We start from the raw sequence: 22403 nt of genomic DNA, 5'->3' as shown, positions 1-22403 counted from the left end.
CTCGGGGAAGACCTTTGTCCAACAGTCAAGTGGAACAATGGAAATCTTCAAAAGGGTATTAAATTATTTAAGTACATAGGTATTTCTGAGTTGCAACTACCTATACATAATTAGGTTAAAAGCTAATTATAAAACAAGTATAATACACAAATTGAGAAAAAGTATATTGTATCGAATCAATTTATGTCGTTTCTATGGATCAGAATAAATCTTAGGCAAAGTTAGAAATTTTCCACTGATAAACAAATAAAAGTATAAAAACCCTTACCTCTTCCTCCATGTTAATTCTTCCGCGTTATACTTACAAGCAAAACACAGACACCATGAAGTTATGGGTAAGGTCCATCAGTTTATTTGCTGGTAAAAATATCATATTTAAGACAAAATACCTACCTAAAAAAACTTCCAACGTCACTATTTTTATTCTCTTTCCGATTGTACTTGCCATATGTTTGTCTCGAAGCGCTGGTAGGGCCCAAAAAATAAGGAGACATGTAAAGTAAGGCCCATAAGAACTACCTTCTTTTTTTAACTGTATTTTGACGTTCATAAGTGCCACTAGTGGTCTAAATTGAATAAGATATTTTTGATTTGATTTGATTGACTAAATTAAGATAAATAATAGTATTTAAAACTGCTAAATTGCTTTTTATTCCTACTGTACGTGATGCTAGGAGTTAAGTTAGTTGGCAGAATGTTCAATTTTCGCTTGAACTAATTTCGGAACCAATGAAATTTCTTCCCGGAAAATTTCCGATTTTCCACATGCGGCCCTAAACGCGAAAGTTATGTAGTCCATCACATATTACTAATGAATGAGTAATAAGTTACTCTACTATTGACGCTATAATTTATTAGGCAAAAGCTAAGTTGTTAATAGGGATTACTAATGTTTGGCCAAAAAACGTTTCCCAAATTATCACATCGCAAACAACGTTTCGCAAATTTTCATTTGGCAAATTCTCATTTGGCAAAACAACTTATTGCAAACTTTTAATTCGCAAATGTCGTTTTTGGCAAATTATTGTTTAGCAAATTATTGTTTGGCAAAGTATGGTTTGCCAAATGTTTCATTAGGCAAAAATATTTCACGATAAACTATTTACAAAATAATTTGATTGGTGCATAGAATGGTATACAAATTAGCTTGTGGTTATTATTTTGTTTAGTGGGGAGTTAATATAAAATTTGTTCTACATTAATTTCCTTATTTCATTCTTTTTATCGAAATTTCCAAATGATTCATTAACAATAGAGGTGATTCTAGCGCTCGGCGGCCGCTGCCGCGGCACGCTTCGCTCGCCTTCGCGCATTAAGGGTCACTGTTCTAACCTAACCTAACCTACTATTTTCTGCAATACCTACTTTTTGCAACCATACTATTTTTTGCAATCTCTTTGTTATACATAAAATTCTTGTGAAAACCATGATTATGTGCCTTATGCTTTGATTTGTGGGTAACTGTGGGTAAGTATGTGAAGTGTCAATTTGACCAAACAAATTATTTGGGATATAATATTTGGCAAAATAAAACATTTGCTATTTAAACATTTGCCAAGTAAAATTTTGCCAAATGATAATTTGACCAAATGAATTAGTTGCGAAAAGTACAGTTGCTAAAAGTTCATTTGGGAAATGAAACTTTGGCGATAAGTTGTTTGCGAAGTGAAATTTGGCGAAAAGTAATTTGGCCAAACGGAAGGATACCTGTTAATAGTCTTTTCCTTTTTCAGATCTTCATAATCGCAGCTTTGGCAACCCTCTCCATGGTGCTGTCAAAGCCCATAACGTGTCAACCATTAACACAAATGTGTGTATGTCATGGAGAGATATGTTCCTTAAGTGCTGGATGAACGAATTTTGCAAATAAAGCTTAATCACACAATAAACATGTATTTATTTACAAAACTACAAAAGATTACAAATCGATGAAAATACAGAAATAAAAGGTTAGAAAAGTTCTACGGAATAGTTTTCTTGCTTGACTTGAAGTCGATTTCCACATCCAATATGTTGCAGATATACTCTACATATCTCCAACAAATCACTCTAATTCTAAGAAAAGTATTGAATAAAATCAATTTGCATCGGTTCTATCAGTAATTTTCTGATTAAGAAATAAGTATAAAAACTATTTCTATATTTTGCTTGCTTAGTAAATAGTATACACCGGCACCATGAGGCTATGGGTAAGTGCATCACTTTTCACGTAGTTAATGCAATGGAGGACTTCAGTCTTTAGTCTGGGTTTGCTGATTTAAAGGAGGGGTATTGGGACTCAATGTTGGACAAACTTTCTTGGCAATGCTGCAGCTTAGCTATACAGGGTGGAAACGATAAGTGATCTCACTCTATTATTTCTAAACTATACAAGATATCAAAAAAGTAGTCACTGATCCTGAAAGTGCTTCACAAGCTCTTTCAAACGGTACCAATAATAGGTCACGGAATAAACAGGATCTGTCCGAAAATTCAATGTTTTCAGCCTCCATACTAAGTATATGCCAGGCATGCCAGCCACACAATATTAAAATTTAAAAGTGTTATTTTATTTTTATTAAATAATAAGCACTCAAAATGAACTCGTAAATTGCATTCTGATTTATTTTATTGGTACCGTTGAATAGAGCTGAACCAATTTTTGGATATCTTGTATAGTTTTTAATATTAAATGTGGTTTTACTAAATATATGGAAGCTGGAAACGTTAAATTTTCGGATAGATCCAGTTTGTTTTGTAACCTATTATTGGTACCGTTAGATAGAGCTCGTAAAGCACTTTCAGGATCAGTAACCAGTTTTCGGATATTTTGTATAATTATGTAGTTTAGAAATAATCGAGTGAGATCACTTATCGTTTCCACCCTGTATAACTACTTAATATTTATTTATGTACCTACTTTAAATTTTGTAAGTCCTTTCCATAATCCTTCCATCAATAATCATCCGTAGGCTGTAACAACTGAGGTCAGCACAACTCTGAGGGCTGAGTGTGAGTTTTCATCAAACGCGCTCACTAGTGAGCGCATCAAAAAATTACATTTGATGTGTGACGGATTGTACAGCGCCCCTAGCGGGAAATGTTCATAAAATAAAATTTTCATACATTTTTTAAACGCGCTCACTAAGCGCGTTAGATGTAAGGTCACTTGTATGTCTTGTTTTTAATAAAAGTGGAGTAGAAAACTATAGACAACATATTTTTATGAAGAATCGTGTCTTATTGTTGTGCCCTTCATGCCCTTTTTTAACTGTAAGCCAACTTCTAACTCCTAAGGTGTGCTCTAACTTGAAAAGCAGTGCATAACCTCCCAAGTAAACGTCACGGACTCGATTCGTTTTCGATCATTCTTTCCTTTTCCAGATCTTCGTCATCGCCGTATTGGCATCGCTGTCCGTGGCCCTGGCAAGGCCAAAATGGTGTGAACCATTCGTAGAACAAAACTGTGATTGTAAGGGAGGCGTTTGTAAAATAAAAACAAAAAAATGACCTCTGATCTGTCGAATTCTTAAGGTTAACCTTACTAAATAAAGGTTAATAAATTGAATTGATTTTTAATTAAACCTATACCGGCTTATAAGTTACTAGCTGTCTCGGCGAACTTTGTAGGTACACTGTCCATCAGAAAAAAATTAGGTACCGCTAAGATTTTAATGGTGAAAGAATTTTTCAAAACGGTCCAGTAGTATCAATACAAACAATAAAAAAACTTTCCTCTTTATAATATTAGTGTAAATGACATCAGTTGTTACAGCCTTCGGTTTGGTCTCCAATAAAACCTAACCAGTAAAGTTTTAGTAGTCCTGGGGTTAGCTTACTGTCTTACGCCCATACACAAACATTATTATGAGGTCTCACAGTGCGCGTGGACGCACAGGGTGACAAACGAACCAATCACAGAGCTCTATTCAACGATGTGCGTTCGATTTGCTGCTTCACTTAAGCAAGCATCGTTTGTGAAAACGGGCCTTAGAATCTGCAAACAATTGATTCAGTATAGCACCTTCAACCACATAAGTAGGCCCGATTCGACCCTATTATCCGAGAATAAACTCCTGCCCCCCTAGACAAAACGCACTTTTTGATCGAATCGAAAATCGAATCCGTCAAAACTCCATACAAAAAAGGGGCTTTTCGACCACTTTTCGACTGGTTTGCGATTATAATTTGCACTTTGTCTAGACCCACTGGTATAACTGGCACATTGACAGTGTCAGTATGGAAAATATGTCAAAACTGACGATTTATTCTGAGATTAATATTTAGGTACTCTTGTTTGGTCGAATCCACCCTAAGGCCCAGATTTTTGATTCATAGTTAAAATAACTAATTGTTAAAGGACATTGTCAGAAACCGCCTAAAAACCGCCCAAAAACATTAACCCATCATAATTATTTTCTATTTTTTTTAATACATTAAGCACCCATTCATTCTAATGGACACTTAAGCATTGAAAAATTAAATAAATAAGTATTTTAACGTTTATTCTATAATACTATTACAACTTCCGGACGTTTTGGTGCGTGGCATGGTCTAAAACCTATCAAGTTCCATAATTTTTGCCGATAAAATCCGTACGAGGCATTACCGTACTTTATTGCTGGGAGTCCATGTATAGTGATGTTCCTGCGGCCATCATAGACAATAAAATATCGATTTTGAAAATAAAATAAATCGTTAAACTGCTTTGAAGACTAGATTTGCTATAAAAGCTAAAAAGATATTGACACTATTACAAGAAGCTATCTAAAGTGTCCAACTGGTCGAAGGTCATAAATAAAATAAAAATAATTAGGACCATAAACTGATATTCATGGTATCATAACTGTAAAAGTGTCAGTATCCGATGTTGAATCCAATGCCAGTTGAAGTGAGAGTCCAACTGGTCGAAGGTCGTAAATAAAATAAAAATAATTAGGACCATAAACTGATATTCATGGTATCATAACTGTAAAAGTGTCAGAATCCGATGTTGAATCCAATGCCAGTTGAAGTGAGATAAACATATATCAACCTAGTATAGTTGCCAGTCTCTCATAATCTATGCCAATGAGGGTTTTCGCGATTGAAAAATCCGCCAGATGGCAATACGTAGACGTGAGGTCCAAATGCTGCATGATTGGTTATTTTTGACATGACATTGACAGATATGTCAAATCCACCAATCATGCAGCATTTGGACCTCGCGTCTACGTATTGCCATCTCGCGGATTTTTCGATCGCGAAAAATAATAGACCAAAGGACAGTGCCAATCCATGTATGGAAGTTGGACCAAGTGCTGCCCAGAATGAAACTATAGTGCATTTCGTTCCTCAGACCAATACTAATTTGTAAACCGGAGCGCACTGAAATCTATCCCTGGAGTCAAGAGAAAAAAAGAATTTTGTTTTGAATTATTTACATACAAAATATCATCGATGTATACCTAGTACGGTTAAGACTTCGCGATTTTGGCATTAAATAACACTCGCCATGTTAAACTTAACCATACTGCATCCGTACACCTTACTTTAGTACGACTTCGACATTATTTTAAGCGATCGAGCGCTGTTTCAGTAGTTTAGTTAGTTGACCGAAATTAATTATTTCCAAAATGGAGCAAGAAGTTTTAGCTTACAATAACTTCAATAATCAATTTTAATACACCAATAAATTGATTTTTCGCAAGGATAGAGAACTAAAACTTCTTGCTTCATTTTGGAAATAATGATTTCTGTCAACTAACTAAAATATTGCAACAGCGTTAGATCGCTTATAAAGAATGTCTAAATCGCACTAAAGTAAGGTGTACGGATGCAGTATGGTTAAGTTATTTAATAGCGAGTGTTATTTAATGCCAAANGTAGCCGCTAAGGTTTGAAACTTCTTGCTTAAAATATTGTAGTCTTTGGCATAGACTACGACGGTAGTCATGGAGATAGGAGTTTGTTATCTCGTGTCAGATGTAAATGGTGAAAAGAAAACTCATGATTCGTGTTATTTTTATGCAATATGTAGGTATAATTATAAAAGTGGAACCCCGAGTGATCTCCAAAACCCATTCTATTATTATATACTATTCGGCTTCGATATCTATAATACAATAGGAGTTTATTTCATGTGTCAGATGACAAGGGTGGAAACAACCTACGATTCATGTTGTTTATTTACGTGCAAAATGTGGGCATATTATAAAAGTGGAATGCCGAGTTGTATTTCTAAAACTTGTTCTATTATTTTATACTATTTGGCTGCGACTCGGCGTGACGACAATACAAAACATTTTTCGCGAATCGGTGTTCATACATTCACACAATACATTAGACGCCATGTTGTCATAAACGACATATTATAAAATCGCTGTGATTTAATATTCGTAATCATTAATTTTATGGCAAGTGTCCATCAGGAATCATTGTTCTTACACACAGAATCGTATTATTTCGCTTTCGGGTAGTAATATGTCAAAATTGTTGGTTCTTAGGCGAACAATGTATGGAGAACGAACATTGTCCTTTTGCTACTAATGGTTAAATATTTGCAAAATGTAAACCCTATTGGTTTACATTTTGTTGTAAACCCTATTGGTTTACATTTTGTTAATATTTAATCATTAGTAGCATTTAACAATTAGTTATTTTAACTATGAATCAAAAAACTGGGCCTTACTCATTCATTAACCATGTGTGTGTTATTATGAGACATAAATAAACTTCAATCTGCTTTTGTATTGATCATGAAGGTTTTTCTAACAAGGATGGCCGAAGCGGTGATAAATAGTACTGATTATGATATGAGCAGAGCAGTAACATTAATGTTACTGTAACTAGTTATTTATTTTGCTACGCTAATGCGTTAAAAAATGTATGTCAATGACACGCGTTAATGGCTTAACGATGGGTTAAATCTTAATTGATTTTTGCCTTTAGTTAATATGTGCAGATTAATAGTCACATGGCTTAAAGGAACCGGCTCCCCACGATATCGACCGCGTTGATGTGAAACAGTAGAAAATAGATTGTTTGAAGTGAAAAATAAATATCTTACCGAATAATTGTTTATTGGTGTTTAAAAGCACTTTAGTTTGTTCGTATAAAAAAACGTTAAAAGCTAGTTTAATAATTTTTTATGTACCTATTACCTTTTAAACTTATGGACAGGCAAAATTATTTACTTATTAGGTATCCCCCTCTCCTTCGTTTGTTTCAATTCGTTGTGATTCTAAGGACCAAAATAAGATTTATTTGGATCAAATATGTAATTGCTCAATAATGAATAATAAATAAAAAAAAAAAAGAAGCGGTAGTTTTTTTACTTGGATTTTCATTATCATCATCATCATTATCATCTTAGCCATAGGACGTCCACTGCTGAAAATAGGCATTTAACATTTTCATTATCGGAATTCCTTTAAAATAATGAGATTACTAAAATAATAGAGTGGAGAACCAGAGTGACTGACATAGCCCGCAGAATCGCTAAAATCAAGTGGCAGTGGGCGGGGCACATAGCTCGAAGAGCTGATGGCCGCTGGGGCAGGAAAGTTCTTGAGTGGCGACCACGAGCTGGAAGACGTAGCGTGGGCAGGCCTCCCACTAGGTGGACCGACGATCTGGTGAAGGTCGCGGGAGGTACCTGGATGCAAGCGGCGCAGGACCGGTCTTTGTGGAAATCCTTGGGGGAGGCCTTTGTCCAGCAGTGGACGTCTTTCGGCTGAAACGAACGAACGAACTAAAATAATATTCATAAATCTTTGTTGCTAAGTCCGATTTTGTATGAAGAGCTGCTACGTTCCCTTCGGCACAAGCGCGGCAAAAAGTTGTATTGTTTCTAATACCCAGGTGCCGTGAGAGGGTACTAATTCTTTATTGTAATCCACACAATACCTAACTGGTCATTTATTTGCATACGAAAAATATAGCCAGTATTGTTTATCCGAAAATTTCGTGTGATCAGTAATTAATTAGATGACTAATTGATGACTAAGATCCGTGGTGATTAGCTGTTGATGCCCGTTTTTGTATGTTAGTAGGCACTTCTCTCTTCAAGGCCTCATCCATCTCCATGACGTAGGTACCAATTCTCATACAATTTTGAGACATGGAAGCTGAGTTTGGAAGTATTTATTATCTGTATTGCATCCCCCCTCCCTACTAATAACATAAAAATGCGAATGTAACTTTATCTGTCTGTTATGCTTTCATGCCTAAACCACTGAACAACCTACTTTGATGAAAGACAGAGATAGTTTGAGGACAGTTTTTAACCCAGATTCCCGGTTTTATAACATGGACACGCGCAATAAAGGTTTTCTGTGATAGACAAAAGTTTGAAAAGAAAAGATCATCACATCATAAATTGAAACGCTTTGACTGATGACTTTTACCAGAGTAAATACAAATGAATAGGTCATCTTCATAGAAACGCGCCAGCGCGCACCTCACCGCTAATCCACGCTAAATTTTGTCAGTTCACATCACATCACTTCATCACATTTTTACTAACTATTCTCTGAGACTTCATTATCTTTGATAAGTGTAGCAAACAAAAAAAATCTACTCGCCTCTAATGCGCTTTTAAATATTTCAGATACATTTCACGTTCGCCATCTTGATTCTGGTGGCTTACGCCAATTCTGCTCCAGACAAGATTCCAGCATGGCTGTCAGTTCCTGATAAAAAAGCCCTGGAAGCTTACCTGAAGAACCCCAATGACCCTAAATTCACCAATAGAGTCAAGAGCGGCTTCTTCGTACTGACAGATGGGAACCTGTTGCCTTTGAGTTCAATAAAGAACTAGTGATGATTTCGGTATTGATTTTGAAGGTTAATTGGTGGAAATATAAAGTTGAAAATTATTTGTGAAAATTCGTCATTTTTAGTGGGTTGTCCCGGGGCCTTAGGTTAGTCCAAACTTAGATATTCTCCGTTTTCTAACCTATTCCTTGATTTTGTATCTTTAGCTATCGCGGAATTCCGCCTCGTCAATAATTTGTGAATCATTTATTAGGTACACTAATAAATGATTCACAAATTATTGACTAGTCGTTAGACACAGATATATGCAGCAATATTAGAGTAGAGTTGGAGAATAGAGTTTGCACAGTGCCGAAAAAACATGTCAAATTTACCTTCCTAAGACCGACATCCTGATGAAGATCGAGATCGCGGGAAGCTGGAATTCGCTGCCTGCTGCTGTCTAGAGTCTATCTAGAGTTCAGGACTCCATAATCCGGGCCTTTTCAAGGCGAGAGTGGATAGGCTCTAACAGGGCAGATATGTACCATCCTAGACTGCGTCTCACTTAACACCAAGTGCGATTGCGGTCAAATACCTGCCTTGTCATGCATAAAAAAGCGCCTGTGGTGCGGGCACACAGCACAGTCTACAGATTGTTGTGGAAACTTGTGGGAAACCTTTGTCCAGCAGTGGACGTCTGCACTACGATGTAAATGGAATGAATACTGACTATAACAATGTAATATTGTGTTACATTGAACCATTAAACAAGTAGATGCCATCTTGAGACTTAAAATGTCACGTCTCAGCTTCACACAGTCATTATCAAGCAAGTGCTAAGATGTCTCTAATAAAACCGCGGGTTGTGAAAATCGCTTTATTTTGTAATGCATCCTCGAGTGCACCACTGCAGTGTGATAGGGCTGCCACAAAATATATTAAGGCTGGGTTGCACCATCTTACTTTAACTTTAATAAATGTCAAAATGTGTTAAACTCCAAGCAAAAAACACCGGTACAGTTAAAGTAACTCAGCCTAATATTATGTAACAAAGATCAAATCAACTGGGGAGCTCAAATAGGTAACTACATAATTATCCCGTAAAAATGGGATATGTGTACATCAGCTAACAAAACGTTTTATTAGTCTCATTCAACAATATTGAATCTTTCGACTAAGTACATACATAATATTTATAATCTCTCACATGCAATTTGATTGGTTTCAAGAGGTCTTATCGAGAAGTACTACATTAGAGCCTTTAAAGAAACCTTTGCTATAACGCTCATATCTCGTTGTGTAGGATTTTCTTGATTAATGAAGACTGCTATCAGCCCTAACCAAATTCACTGGACTACAGTGTCTCAGTAACCTCGCCTCTCGCTAGTCTATGAAACATAATAAGTTAGTTTGCAAGACGATCTCCAACCGCATGGTCATTGCACCATCGCCATTTTTATCTGTCCCCGCCATAGACGACATTTTGGCGCCAATTTTTGACGATTAACTTTTTAAAATGACAGCCACTGGACAAAAGAAATGCAAAATTGCCATGTGATACTAGAATTAATGAAAAAGTTAGTACAATTTTAATTTATTAGTTTAAATTAATAGTTTTAACGAAATGTCAGTTATAGTGTACGTGATGTTATGTACAATTGTTTTTCCTGTTTTGTGTGGAGACATCGATCCAAGGACGGAGCAGGGATACCCCAGGGGCCTTATGTCAGTATGTATGTGTTTTAATGTCTGCTAATGTAGTTATTAAAGCGCTGGTAGGGAAAAAAAAGAATGAGACATGTATAGGCTCCATAAGAGCATTTGACGATTTGCAAGTACTAATTTAATTAGTCTAAACAAATAAAGATAATTTTGATTTTGATTTTAAAAGTTTTTTTGTGACTCTGGCATTCATTCAAATAAACTGTTTAGTCAGGAAGTGAGATGAATGTGAAATTTTATGTTAGATGGCTGATAGAGAGGTTCTTAATTTTTTTAAAGAACGTTTGATTGCTACATCAAGATTTCTTCAAAAGATCTAATAAAAAAATCTTTATTTTTTCTTACAGTATCGTAGGTATTTAACCAATTTCACACCTTATAAAAAGAACAATTTTTGCGAAGCCTTTGTCCTCTTCCTAGGTTTCATCTACAACTCTTTATAAAAAAACGTTGTAAAATGACAGTTGGCTGTAGGCTATCAATAGACTTGCCCGTTGTTAGGATATAGCCTAGGAAACAAAAAACGTGCCTAAGTAGGTAACGAAAATGTAGAATTCTAGATAATATCAACAGCATGTGAGTTTTTGACATAGATCGTCAACGTGATGGAAAGTCTCAAGTTCTCGCAATATAATGATATCGACACAACAGTTCCTTGACGAGCAAAATATTAACTAAATTAACTTTATGCATGGCTTCACCATAAAATGCAGGGTGTATCTACGCCCTAAGCAAACCCTAACCCGAATATTAGAGAAATCCAAACCAAATACTTTAGGTCAGGGTAAAGATAGATAAAATTTGTATTTACTTGAATGAGATTCCTACCGCATTATTGCCGCAGGACTTTTTGTGACAGTAGACCGAAATCTACGCGAAAAAAGCCGCAGTCACAAGCTAGTGTAAAATAAAATATTAGAAGGTCCAAGCTATGGTTTGTTGTGCCCTTAACCCTTGAGCCGAACTCAACCAGTTGGTGGACGTTGCATCATGCAGGACGGCGCTTGTTAGTTTAGTTTAATATTTAGTTAACGACCGGCCAGATACTCTGATTATCAGGTATGGTCGACACACATCCGATGGTAATGATGTTGTTAATAAAGGTCTTGTGGATGAGAAACCCAAGTGCCACCACAATTGGGACATTCCCTCCGGGAGTGTCCCTCCCGGTAGTAAAGTATAGATCGTTTAATCTACGAAGACGATCCCCGACATTCTTCCGCTAATGTTTGTTAATGAGACACTACAATAATGACGTTCGGATTGCTCGGATCAAATTCCCCGCACCCCGCGCTTCCTTCGGCCAAAAATTGGTGGGGCGCGTCTTCGTGGATGAAACGATCTATGGTTGCTGTATTTTAGGGTGATAAGATCCTCGCCATCTCATCGGTCTTTCGATAATCCCATTATTAGTGGCTTTAAGTTTTACAGAGAAGTGAAATTCACCGGCCTGTTTGTACGTTATGTACTTAGTTCAGATACTTTTTGACCGAGTTCAATCAAAGAAATCATTTTAAAAAGGCGTAATGAATGTAGGTACTTATGATAATAACAGTTACCGATAAGAAAACGATTGTAGAAAGGCTTGAAAAACACCGAAAACCAGGTTTTTGATTTTCCAAACGCGGGTTTTCTTGCGACTCAAAAACCCGAAAACCCGGGTTTTTTTCGGGTCGGGTACACCCGGGATTCGATGCCCTTAGACCGGTCGTTGTGGAAATTGGGGAGGTCTTTGTCCAGCAGTGGACGTATGCATGGATAAACAAACAATGCTATCACCACTTCGCGAAATAGCACTATTTCCAAACACCATGGATGATTGATAGGCTGTATGACAGAATATGATGGCTTAATGGCTACATAGCAATGGTTAAGGAGCATGTGTTGGCGGAAACTCGTTCCAGTGCATTGAATGTGCCACTTGTTATTTACTTACTGTTACAGTCAAAACTCATAATCGGTAAAAACCACTCTTGACTGGAAAAATCAGTCAAGTGTTATTGATACCTCTTTTGGCTGATTTTTGCGTTAGGGTCGAGGGACGGCGTCTTTTTGTAGCGATGCAGTCGCGCTACTGTAGCGCACAGTACAGTTGGCATCACTTGTGTAGTGCGTTGCAACAAAAAGTCGCAGTGGGCGAGGGCCCTTAGTCAAAACCAGTCAGGTTTCGCCTGGTTTTAAATCTTACCAATCAGTCTAAATTTATACAAAGTAACTAATGATTCAGACAGTCAAACTCACTTTTGACTAATTTTTGCAGTTAAAAGTGGTTTTGATTGACTGATTATAAGTTTTGACAGTAACATTACTACAATATTGCTGTAATAAGAACCTAAGATTGGCTAAATCCTCATCTACCTGATATTATGAAGTAACTACATCCTGTAAAGACAAAACCATACTTATTAAGTATGTATCGTTTGTTCTACTTTTAGTTAAGTAGTTGCATGTCCTCATAATATCACTTGTGTCTCTGTTTTTGTCTCTTTCCATCATGCCAAAATTTGTAAAATAATTGCCAAAAAACAAACTTTACCTAGGCTTGCTCTACTAACCCATTATAGATTGAAGAGCTTAGTTCACCTTTGTAAGATGTTAGATTTTTAATATGAGACGTGTTTAAACTCAATGACTTAATAAACTTTAAATAAACAACTTGACAAAATCTAACTGCCTAAGGCGGGAATCGAACCCATGATTGGTTGGAAGAGCAGTCGCCCGGCAAGCGAAAGGTCGTGGGTTCGATTCTCGTCTTAGGCAGTTCGATTTTTTCAAGTTGTTTATTTAAAATTTAGTTTGAGAAGCGACTCTAATCGCTAAGAAATTTTAATAACGAATAGTAAACATCATCTATACTCAAGAAGTAAATAAATAAACATTTATAGGCTTGTGAGAATCCCATTAAAACCACGATTGCCTAAACAAGGAAGTCAAAGAAAGCACGATCCCATTGTCTTAACTCTTACTTAAGCAACATTTTACCACGGGCCTGGTGGTTTGCGCACTGGACTATACGCAGATGCGGTAGCGGGTTTGAAACCCACTGGGGACAAAAATGTTAAATGTATCTATCATCATCATCATCAACGCGGGACGTCCACTCCTGAACATAGTCCTCCCGCAATTACTTCCAAATCACACACAAATGTACCTATAATGCATTTGATTATACCGACCACAATCGTAGTGTAGGACGCCCCTGTTATCTGGTCGATGGACAGACGAATTATAAAAACTAGAGACCAACTAATGTTGGCGCTCCGTGGAAGGCTTACTTCCAGCAGTAGAGTGCCATTGGCTGAAATGATGATGATAAACCAAATTAAAATGGAACTAACTACATAAGTAGTTGCATCTTAGAGCATTGAAGACATGGTAGAATTTTAGTTTCTGTGATCTGTGGTAGAATTAGCAACATAAACCTTTACATTGTTCAAATTCAAGATATTTAATTGCATTACATTATAGAGTTTACAAACAGGTGTTTCAAAGAGCTAAGTTGCTTTCAACCTATTTCATTATGCTATACTACACAGCCGACGATCTGGTAAAGGTCGCGGGAAGAGCCTGGATGCGGGCAGCGCAGGACCGTTCATTGTGAAAAACCTTGGGGGAGGCCTTTGTCCAGCAGTGGACGTCATTTGGCTGAAACGAACGAACGATACTACACAGCATGCTTTTCGTCTTAAAACGACTTTTTTAAATAAATTACTTAAGTTGAAACATTGCGAAAAACTAACAAAGCAATGAGGAAATTGCTCTTAAAATCTTTAATATCTAAAATGTTTAGTAAATCCTTATTCTTCAGCCAAATGCTAGGGCATGATGACGTATTTCGTAATTCTGCAACTACCTACAACTTTATAACGTAATTTATTATGTTTTAGAGCACGTTGAACATGTCATTATAACAATGACATACCCAGATAATGTGTTAGATAGTGGCTATGTAACTTGGAGGACACCTACGTTTTGACATCATCACTTACGGTGTATTTGGCATTGCTAAATCACTATGTACTACCAGTACTACTTTATTAGTTTACGATATTTGGTAGGTACATAATATTAAACTACCTAGTTAAATTTTTCTCTACTTTCGTCAAATACTTACGTCTGTCTGTACCATATCAAACTCAATTTTTATTTGTCTCTAGTACCTAGTCTCTACATATTGCCAGAATCTATGATGAGCAGATCTTGATTCTGCGGCCGCCTGACCTTATGTTTACCGGCACTACAATGCTAGATGTTGCGGGTTCGATCCCTGCACAATGCAATATTTTTTGGCCATGAAGATATCTTAGTTTGTAGCTTTTTGTTTTGTTTTTAATGCCGTTAACCCCTACTGGTGAGCTAAGTAATTAACATGCTTGTGTTACAAATGGATTCACCACAATAGTCGAACGGCGCGGTGGAGATCGAACCCGCGTTCCTCGGATCACCGCCAACCCGACACCTTGACCGTTCGGCTATCGTCGCTTCAACTAGATGGCGTAGAGTCATGGGTGATCCAAAGATATTTATTTATATACTATTTTTATCATCAGGTCCAGGGTCCACAAAGCCAGCTACCATCCCGAAGAGCCAGCTCCGTTACCTCAAGTTTGTGGTGCAGGGCAAGGGTCAGACGAGGCAGAAGTACACCTACTGGACTGCTAAACTCATAGCCGATGATCCAAGGATAGACTTCCAGAGGTAATTTATTATTTTGATATTTAGTCCAAGCGAAATGGTACCTTAGGTGACACGACACGACGACCTTCCGTTCCAGAACCATAGGGGAGGCCTTTGTCCAGTGATTATTAAGTAGAGTTATCCGTAAATTAGCACTTTTATGCCTACACAACATAGTTTTAACTTTTGACATTAACCCTTTCGCTGCTTCGGGACAAAATAATTATACAAGCTGAAAAAAAGCAATGTGCAACGTAATATCTGTCATAAAAAATCAGTGTTGAATTTTTAGTCGATTGATTTTCTTGGTAACCATACCTTTAGCTAGCTGTACCTCTAGTAGGAAAAACTTTCGAGTTCGTTTCGTTGCGTATTCAAAGTGTCATCGAAAAATTTTGTATGAAAAATTAAACAGCGCCCCCTATATTATAGCCGCCCTAGGGGGCGCTGTTTAATTTTTCATACAAAATTTTTCGATGACACTTTGAATACGCAACGAAACGAACTCGAAAGTTTTTCCTACTAGAGGTAGGGGGCGCTGTTTAATTTTTCATACAAAATTTTTCGATGATACTTTGAATACGCAACGAAACGAACTCGAAAGTTTTTCCTACTAGAGGTACTGTACCTCTAGTACGAAAAACTTTCGAGTTCGTTTCGTTGCGTATTCAAAGTGTCATCGAAAAATTTTGTATGAAAAATTAAACAGCGCCCCCTATATTATAGCCGCCCTAGGGGGACGAACTCGAAAGTTTTTCGTACTAGAGGTACTGTTCTTGAATCTGAACCTCTATTTTCGAGCTGCTTAGTGGACATAAGTACTCAACTAAACTATTCTCACCTCTATTTCCAGGAAGACAATGCTCCTGGCGCTTGGTTACCTTGACAGCACCAGCTTCCCGATCTCCGCCATGCTGGCCAACGAGTACGAGGCTAGAGGGTACAACGTCATCATTGTAGACAACCAGAGATTCGCCACAGTTCACTATTATTTGTAAGTGTTTTTGACATTTAGGAATGCTTTAGACCAGCAGTTCCCAAACTTATTTTGTCTACTGCCCACTTTAAGAATAAATTCTTTTTAGCGCCCCCATTTGTAGTCGAGAGTCGAGTGCTCAGTCGGTGTCTAAGAGACCTCCTAGTAAATGACGCCTCCCAAGCCTCTACACAACGTCCCGATTTTTTTTCTGGGTCTCTTACCGCCCCCCTTTAAGCCTGCAGCGCCCAAAAGGGGTGTTATCGCCCACTTTGGGAAAGACTGCTTTAGACGACCTCATAAAGTTAGCAGGTAGGCGCTGGATGCAAGCCGCTACCAACCAGGTGAGGTGGAAATCATTGGGGAGGCATATGATGTTCTGCAGACGCAGTGGACGTCCTGAGCCCCGATTACGGTAATTTTTAACGTCTCCGTTCCAGACGCGCTTCATCGATTCTGCGATACGATTGGTCAAAACAGCTGACGTACGCTGTTTTGATCATCATCATTACGCTGACCAATCGTATCGCAGAATCGATGAAGCGCGTCTGGATTGAATCGGGGCTCTGAGGCTGTGACGCAGAGTGGCTGAAATGATGATGATGAAGTGGAACTCGAACCCACACGGCTAGCCCGCCCGCATGCAATGGATCGTGGTAGGTTCGACTCCCAACTTATCCAATTTTCTTCTTTTCAGAGCGAGTCGTCTAATGCGTCCTGTAGGCAAACATGTAGCCGAAGTCTTAGCTCAACTGACGTCTTTCGGCCTGGACCCCTCAAACCTAGAGCTCCTAGGATTCAGCCTAGGAGGGCAGACAATCAGCTACATCGCGAAAAACTTTCGTACCATAACAGGCCGAAATATATCCAAGATAACCGCTTTAGAGCCTTCTGGACCTTGCTTCAGGTTCTTAAACTCTGATGACAGGCTGGATGCCTCAGACGCAGACTTCGTGCAGGTCATCCACACCAATATTGATGGGTATGGAATGGCGATCAAGATGGGGCATGTGGATTTCTACGTGAATGGAGGAGAATACCAGCCTTCAGAACTGCAGTTATACCCTTGCGTTTCTACGTGCAGTCATTTCAGGGTGCTTCCCCTTTGGGTGTCAGCGTTGAAGAACCCAAAGCATTTTATAGCTGTCAAATGTGACAGCATACAGCAGGCAAGGGACGCGAAATGCTATGACCGAAGACCTTTTGAAACAAACGTCATGGGTTTGAGGGTAAACACGAGTAACCATGGGATTTTCTACCTATCAACTAGCAAGGGCTATCCGTTTTACTTGGGACGTGATGGGCTAAGTCCAGAATTCGCTTCGTGGAAGACGATAACTGATGTAAATGATGGGGATGAGACAGAAATTTATACGTAGCTATTAAAAGACAATGCCGGAAATTGGCGTCTTTTTATTTTCGCGCGGCCATCGACCAAACCTTGTTTTTTGATTACAAAATAGTGTAATAAACCAAACTTAGTATGACATGTATACCTCTAAACTCAGTCTGAACTGAGTTACGAGCATCAGAAGTTTGATGATTTTCATACTAGATTTACTGTTTGAGCGCAAGTTTTGTAAGAAATTGCAACAAAATAATGACATTGTATGTGTAAACAAACAATACCATCCATTAAAGGCTCCAGACATCAGTATGCAGCAGAATCAGCGCAATAAAAAAATAGCGCAATATTTTGTTGCAATTTCTTACAAAACTTGCGCGCAAAAAGCAAATCTAGTATGAAAATAATTAAACTTCTAATGCTCGTAACTCAGTTCAGACTGAGTTTAGAGGTATACATGCCATAGTAAGTTTGGTTTATTACACTATTTTGTAATCACAAAACAAAGTTTGGTCGATGGCCGCGCGAAAAAAAAAAGACGCCACCTTCCATACAAAATTTGGCATTGCCATTTTAGAAGATCCTGTTTTGTTTCATTTTGCCTTTGAGTAGGTATTTTTACTTGCTATATACCTAGTTTTTTATTGATTTTTTAGGCGATTGAGGAACTACTTACATTAAACAGACAGAGAACAAACAGAGAAAAATCTCTGACATTAATCTTTTAAACTCCGTCTGCCAAGCGTGGAGATTATGGCAAAACCACAGCAAAACCCTCCACTAAAGTCTAGGAGGCTCATAGTCCAGCAGTGGGTTGTAAAGGGCTGTTGATGATGATGATGATTGATTTTTTAAGAGCGAACTGGCGAGTGCAGGACCATAATTTACAGTAGCGCAAACTAAGTAGTGATCGTAAATGGTGGCGCTCATTGCCTCTATTTTTGTACCTTACTTTATTTATCTAAATGAAAATATTTTTATAAAGTAGGTAGATAAGTTTCTTGTTCAAAATAATTAATTGTTGTTGTTGTACAAAAATAGTAGTATTGATTTTCTACTTTGTGCTAAAATCTAAAACAAAGCCATCTATGTGAGAAGTACAGAACTAAAATGTTGTCATCCATTTTGCGTGTTTTAGTGAAAAATCTTTTCATTTTTAAAGAAAAATTGTAACTTTTTGTTGTATTCAGTATGAAATGTGAAATAGAAACGGTTTTCACTTCGGTTATGAATATTTGTGATGGATTTTTAATATGTGCAACTTGGGGGAAAATGCATTTACCCAAGTCCACGACACGTTTACGAAAGAAAAAGTCAAATTGTCGCAATGACGCAAGCCTGCCTGCTTGCCTGACAAGAAGGGGAAAAATCACAGATGGAAAAATCCTTGACAATTTTCTTCAATATTTCAAAATGGTGTTTCGTTCTCGCGGGTTTCTTTCTAAATTTAACCAATTATTTGTAAAATGAATAACATAATACGTTTGTAACACGCAAAACTCGCTTCGTAGCTATAAAAAAAAGTTAAGTGCAAATTCGTGTGTGGTTGTTTCGCGATAAATAAAATCGTCAGTGCAATTTCCTAAATCAATTTCGTCTGTGATGTTTGTGATCCCTGTTATTTAGAGAATCTTACGTAAGTATACAGCTTGGTATGTTATTAAACAACGTGTATATTAGTTTTATTTAGTTGGGTGGTGACAGCGATCCATTTCCGTGGCTCTCAGTCATAAGTCTTCAAAGTTAATACACCCATTTTTCGTTCAATAAATGCGTGTTTATCGCATATAATTCTACTTATCGTTTTGCAATTGTCTCGTAACACGAACATGTGTAAGAAAACCAGTTTTTCCATTGAAGGCTATCCAAACTACTTGGTATAAATATGCGAAGCCGTATCGTCTATTTTTTCCTTGGCCAGTTGGCATTGAAAATATTTTGAATACATGTAATGTCTATAGAAATGCTTGTGACTAAAATAAATCAATTAAAGTGTCGGAAGTTTCATCTCTAATGGATTGTAATAAGGCTGATTGTGATGTTAGGTTATATAGTAATCTAGTTGTAGTGTGTATATTTTTGAAAGACATATTGTGCGGTTGAAAGCTATAATTTACCTATAAGAATGCAATGAATAAGTCTGCAAAAGAATGACATCATCAGACATGTAACGCCTTGTAGTCAGTTTGTCTTATTTTAATGTCTAATTCTTTGTAGAGCTCTATAAAAACCAGTCATTTAGTATGCATGTTGCTCTAAATTGTAGGTATAGTAGCACTTACAACATGGTTACATTGTAACATGGAAAGAAATTAAGTTATCTTGTGCAATTTGTTTTGTCTGCAGTTCTCCTTGACACATTACTGATTGCTCATAAGACTGAAATCAACTTAATTGCTGCTACAAAAATATTGAATGATTTTTACTGAATGAAAATAGTGAATGGCTTGTATTGAACACTTGTTTTAATAATTAATACTAAGGAGGCTAAAACTCTGTAACATTAATTCGGACATAAACCCTTCAAGTACCAGTTAATTAAGACAATAAAATTCAAGTAAAAGATATTTATTTATTTATTTAAGCCTACTTCCAAAATAAATGGATTTTAATTGTAAACGCAGTCTCATGCAAGAGAGTTCCACAGCATAATGAAAACTTGAGATGTGCAAATAACTATACTTACAAATATTAATAACAACACTGTACATCATATTGTATAAACTCTTACAATTAAAATCCTATTTAAACTTAGAAACAAATGAAGGAATAAATATTTTCATTACATTATTTTATTCCCAAAGTATTACAATGCATTGCCAGTACATCAGTAAGTAATTGTATTTTCATGATATAAACAAGGAATCATATTATCCTTCATGTAATTTAAGAATAATTCAAATAAATTACAATTAATTATCATAAGATTATGTTAAAATGTTTAATTTGCAGTAATATTTGTACAATGTCAATGTCACTCAGTTTCAAGTCCGACATGTCACTATTTAACAACTATAATCTCATCTTTAATTTGCATATTATTATCTCATTAAAATATGACATGTAAATTCCTCTATGCTGAAAATACTATGTACTTAATAATTTCTATTTTTAGCTAAAAATTTACTTTTCATCATTTCACTAATGTAAACAAAAATGTCACAAGTTTCCTAAAATCCAACAAGAAAAACTAATTAGAGTTAAATCTTGTGGTGTTTAAAATATTATGTAGACCTTTTGAATATTGGATTACAGTACAAATTCCAATCTTTGTCTAAAGAAATAAAAAAATGTTGAATGTTTGTAATGTCAACAAAATAAATATTTTTATTAAAATACTTGAGAGTGAGACATTTTTTGTGTAATGTCTGTTACTGTCATCCTGCCTGTATAATGGCTGAACCGATTTTGATGATACTTTCAGCAGCAAATACTTTGAATGCCAGATTTCTGATGTTAGGATAACTTCTACTGTGAATTAGGGTTCCTCATAAAATATCAACTTAAAAACCAATGAAGTACATAATTGAGAATGTTACTAGGTATGCAAAATCACTTGAAACCTATGGTACAGTTAAGGTTTTACATTTACAAATACATTAGTTTTTATTTCATTCAAAAATACCCAGTAGTTATGATTTTATAGGCATTCAAAGTTCGCTTAACCTTCCTATACCCGCGCGTTGGTCTCTCAGACCGACGAACTAATAAATCGAAGTTTTTTCAAAAAGTAATAACTCTATGACTTTGCGGTTTTTAGTAGCTTCATGATTTGTGGCCTGCCATTGTTTAGTGTTGGGCGATCGCTGCTGCCAAGTGTACATGTGTCACTTTTTGCTGTTATTCGGTCTGTGAGACCGACGCGGGTATACGTGTATCTACTTCAGGTATGTTACTATTATTTTATTTTACAATATTACTCAATAAAATTTATTGTCATATTTTAGTGGCGTTTCATATCAATTAAGTATTACTGTATTTTATTATTATTAATTTGTTTTAGCCATTTTTGTCGTCATAATGAACGAAGAAAGGACAAGGGCGCTGTTAGAATGTGAAGATTCGAACTCCAACTATGATGACCAGAGTGACAGTGATGAGGTGGAGGATGATTTAGAAGTGCAGGAGAACAACACAGATTCTTAGCAGGAGGGTGATTTGTCAGATGCAAAAAGTATTTTTGACATTATACGAGCATGCAGTTATGGTATATTCCGGATATTATTCCACTGAAACCACTAGTGATTAATACTGTTTTGTTCTATTATATTAATAAAGATACTTCCATTTATTGTATTTTATAGTAGTTTTTTTAGGCATCAAAAGAAAAAAAGTTTTTTTTTTGTTATTAAATTTAGGAGATGTAAAATTTTGTTTGAATTTTAAGTCTGATTTAAAGGCTGATTAAACCAAAATATCTATAAATATAACATTGGTTTTAATTTTTTTATGCAATTATAACCTTAACGTATAATTTAAAACAAATTATAGTACAATACAGTACAAAATTATACTATAAAACACGAGCTCAACTTTCGGTCTGAGAGACCGTGCGCGGGTATATGTGTCATGCTTTTTCGCGCGGGTATACGAAGGTTAAATATTGAGTCCCGCCGACGGTCACGTGACCCCGTGTGACGTACATTCACAGCGTCCGCTCACTAGAAAACGGATATAAACATACTTAAATAATTTTTTTTTGTAAATACAAACTTATTATACATATTAACACCCAGACCCATCACAGAAATTAAAATTGAACCAAACCCAAACTTGATGCGATTGTGTCGTTTTTTTGCGAATTACCTTCCAGCTCCATAATTAGACCCCGATTACTATATAGAATTAAAATACTCATCAATACAAAACGAACGAGCCCAAACTCGATGCATTTAAGTCGTTTTATTATAGAGTTCCTATGGCCACCTTCCAGCTCCATCATCAGATCAGCTCCATGTCATCATA

The 22403-nt window shown here is 36.6% G+C and overlaps 1 protein-coding gene across 2 annotated transcripts; it reads left to right on the top strand.

Annotated features, from left to right (window-relative positions):
* The first annotated feature begins 10153 nt into the window (after window positions 1–10153).
* On the top strand, window positions 10154–17510 carry LOC114363164 (pancreatic lipase-related protein 2). 2 transcript variants are annotated; one of them, XM_028318807.1, is made up of 4 exons: window positions 10154–10447; window positions 14991–15138; window positions 15971–16111; window positions 16791–17510. In XM_028318807.1, exons 1-4 carry the CDS (start codon window positions 10369–10371, stop codon window positions 17470–17472), a joined length of 1050 nt encoding a protein of 349 aa, XP_028174608.1. In that variant the 5' UTR covers window positions 10154–10368; the 3' UTR covers window positions 17473–17510. The 2 variants fall into 2 exon arrangements, with proteins under 2 accessions (XP_028174608.1, XP_028174607.1); XM_028318806.1 differs by having other exon boundaries at window positions 10154–10451.
* The last annotated feature ends 4893 nt before the right edge of the window (window positions 17511–22403 follow it).

Source organism: Ostrinia furnacalis, unplaced genomic scaffold (assembly GCF_004193835.3).
Source record: "Ostrinia furnacalis isolate ACB-3 unplaced genomic scaffold, ASM419383v2 OfSCF7013, whole genome shotgun sequence".
In the NCBI taxonomy this organism is placed as follows: Eukaryota; Metazoa; Arthropoda; class Insecta; order Lepidoptera; family Crambidae; genus Ostrinia; species Ostrinia furnacalis.
This window is presented reverse-complemented; position numbering and strand designations above follow the sequence as displayed.

Coding starts and splice junctions, on each gene's coding strand:
- LOC114363164 (XM_028318806.1), top strand. CDS start 10,343: ATGTCAGTTATAGTGTACGTGATGTTATGTACAATTGTTTTTCCTGTT. Junction 10,452..14,990: donor CAGGGGCCTTATGTCAGTAT/GTATGTGTTTTA, acceptor TTTTATCATCAG/GTCCAGGGTCCACAAAGCCA. Junction 15,139..15,970: donor CCAAGGATAGACTTCCAGAG/GTAATTTATTAT, acceptor CTCTATTTCCAG/GAAGACAATGCTCCTGGCGC.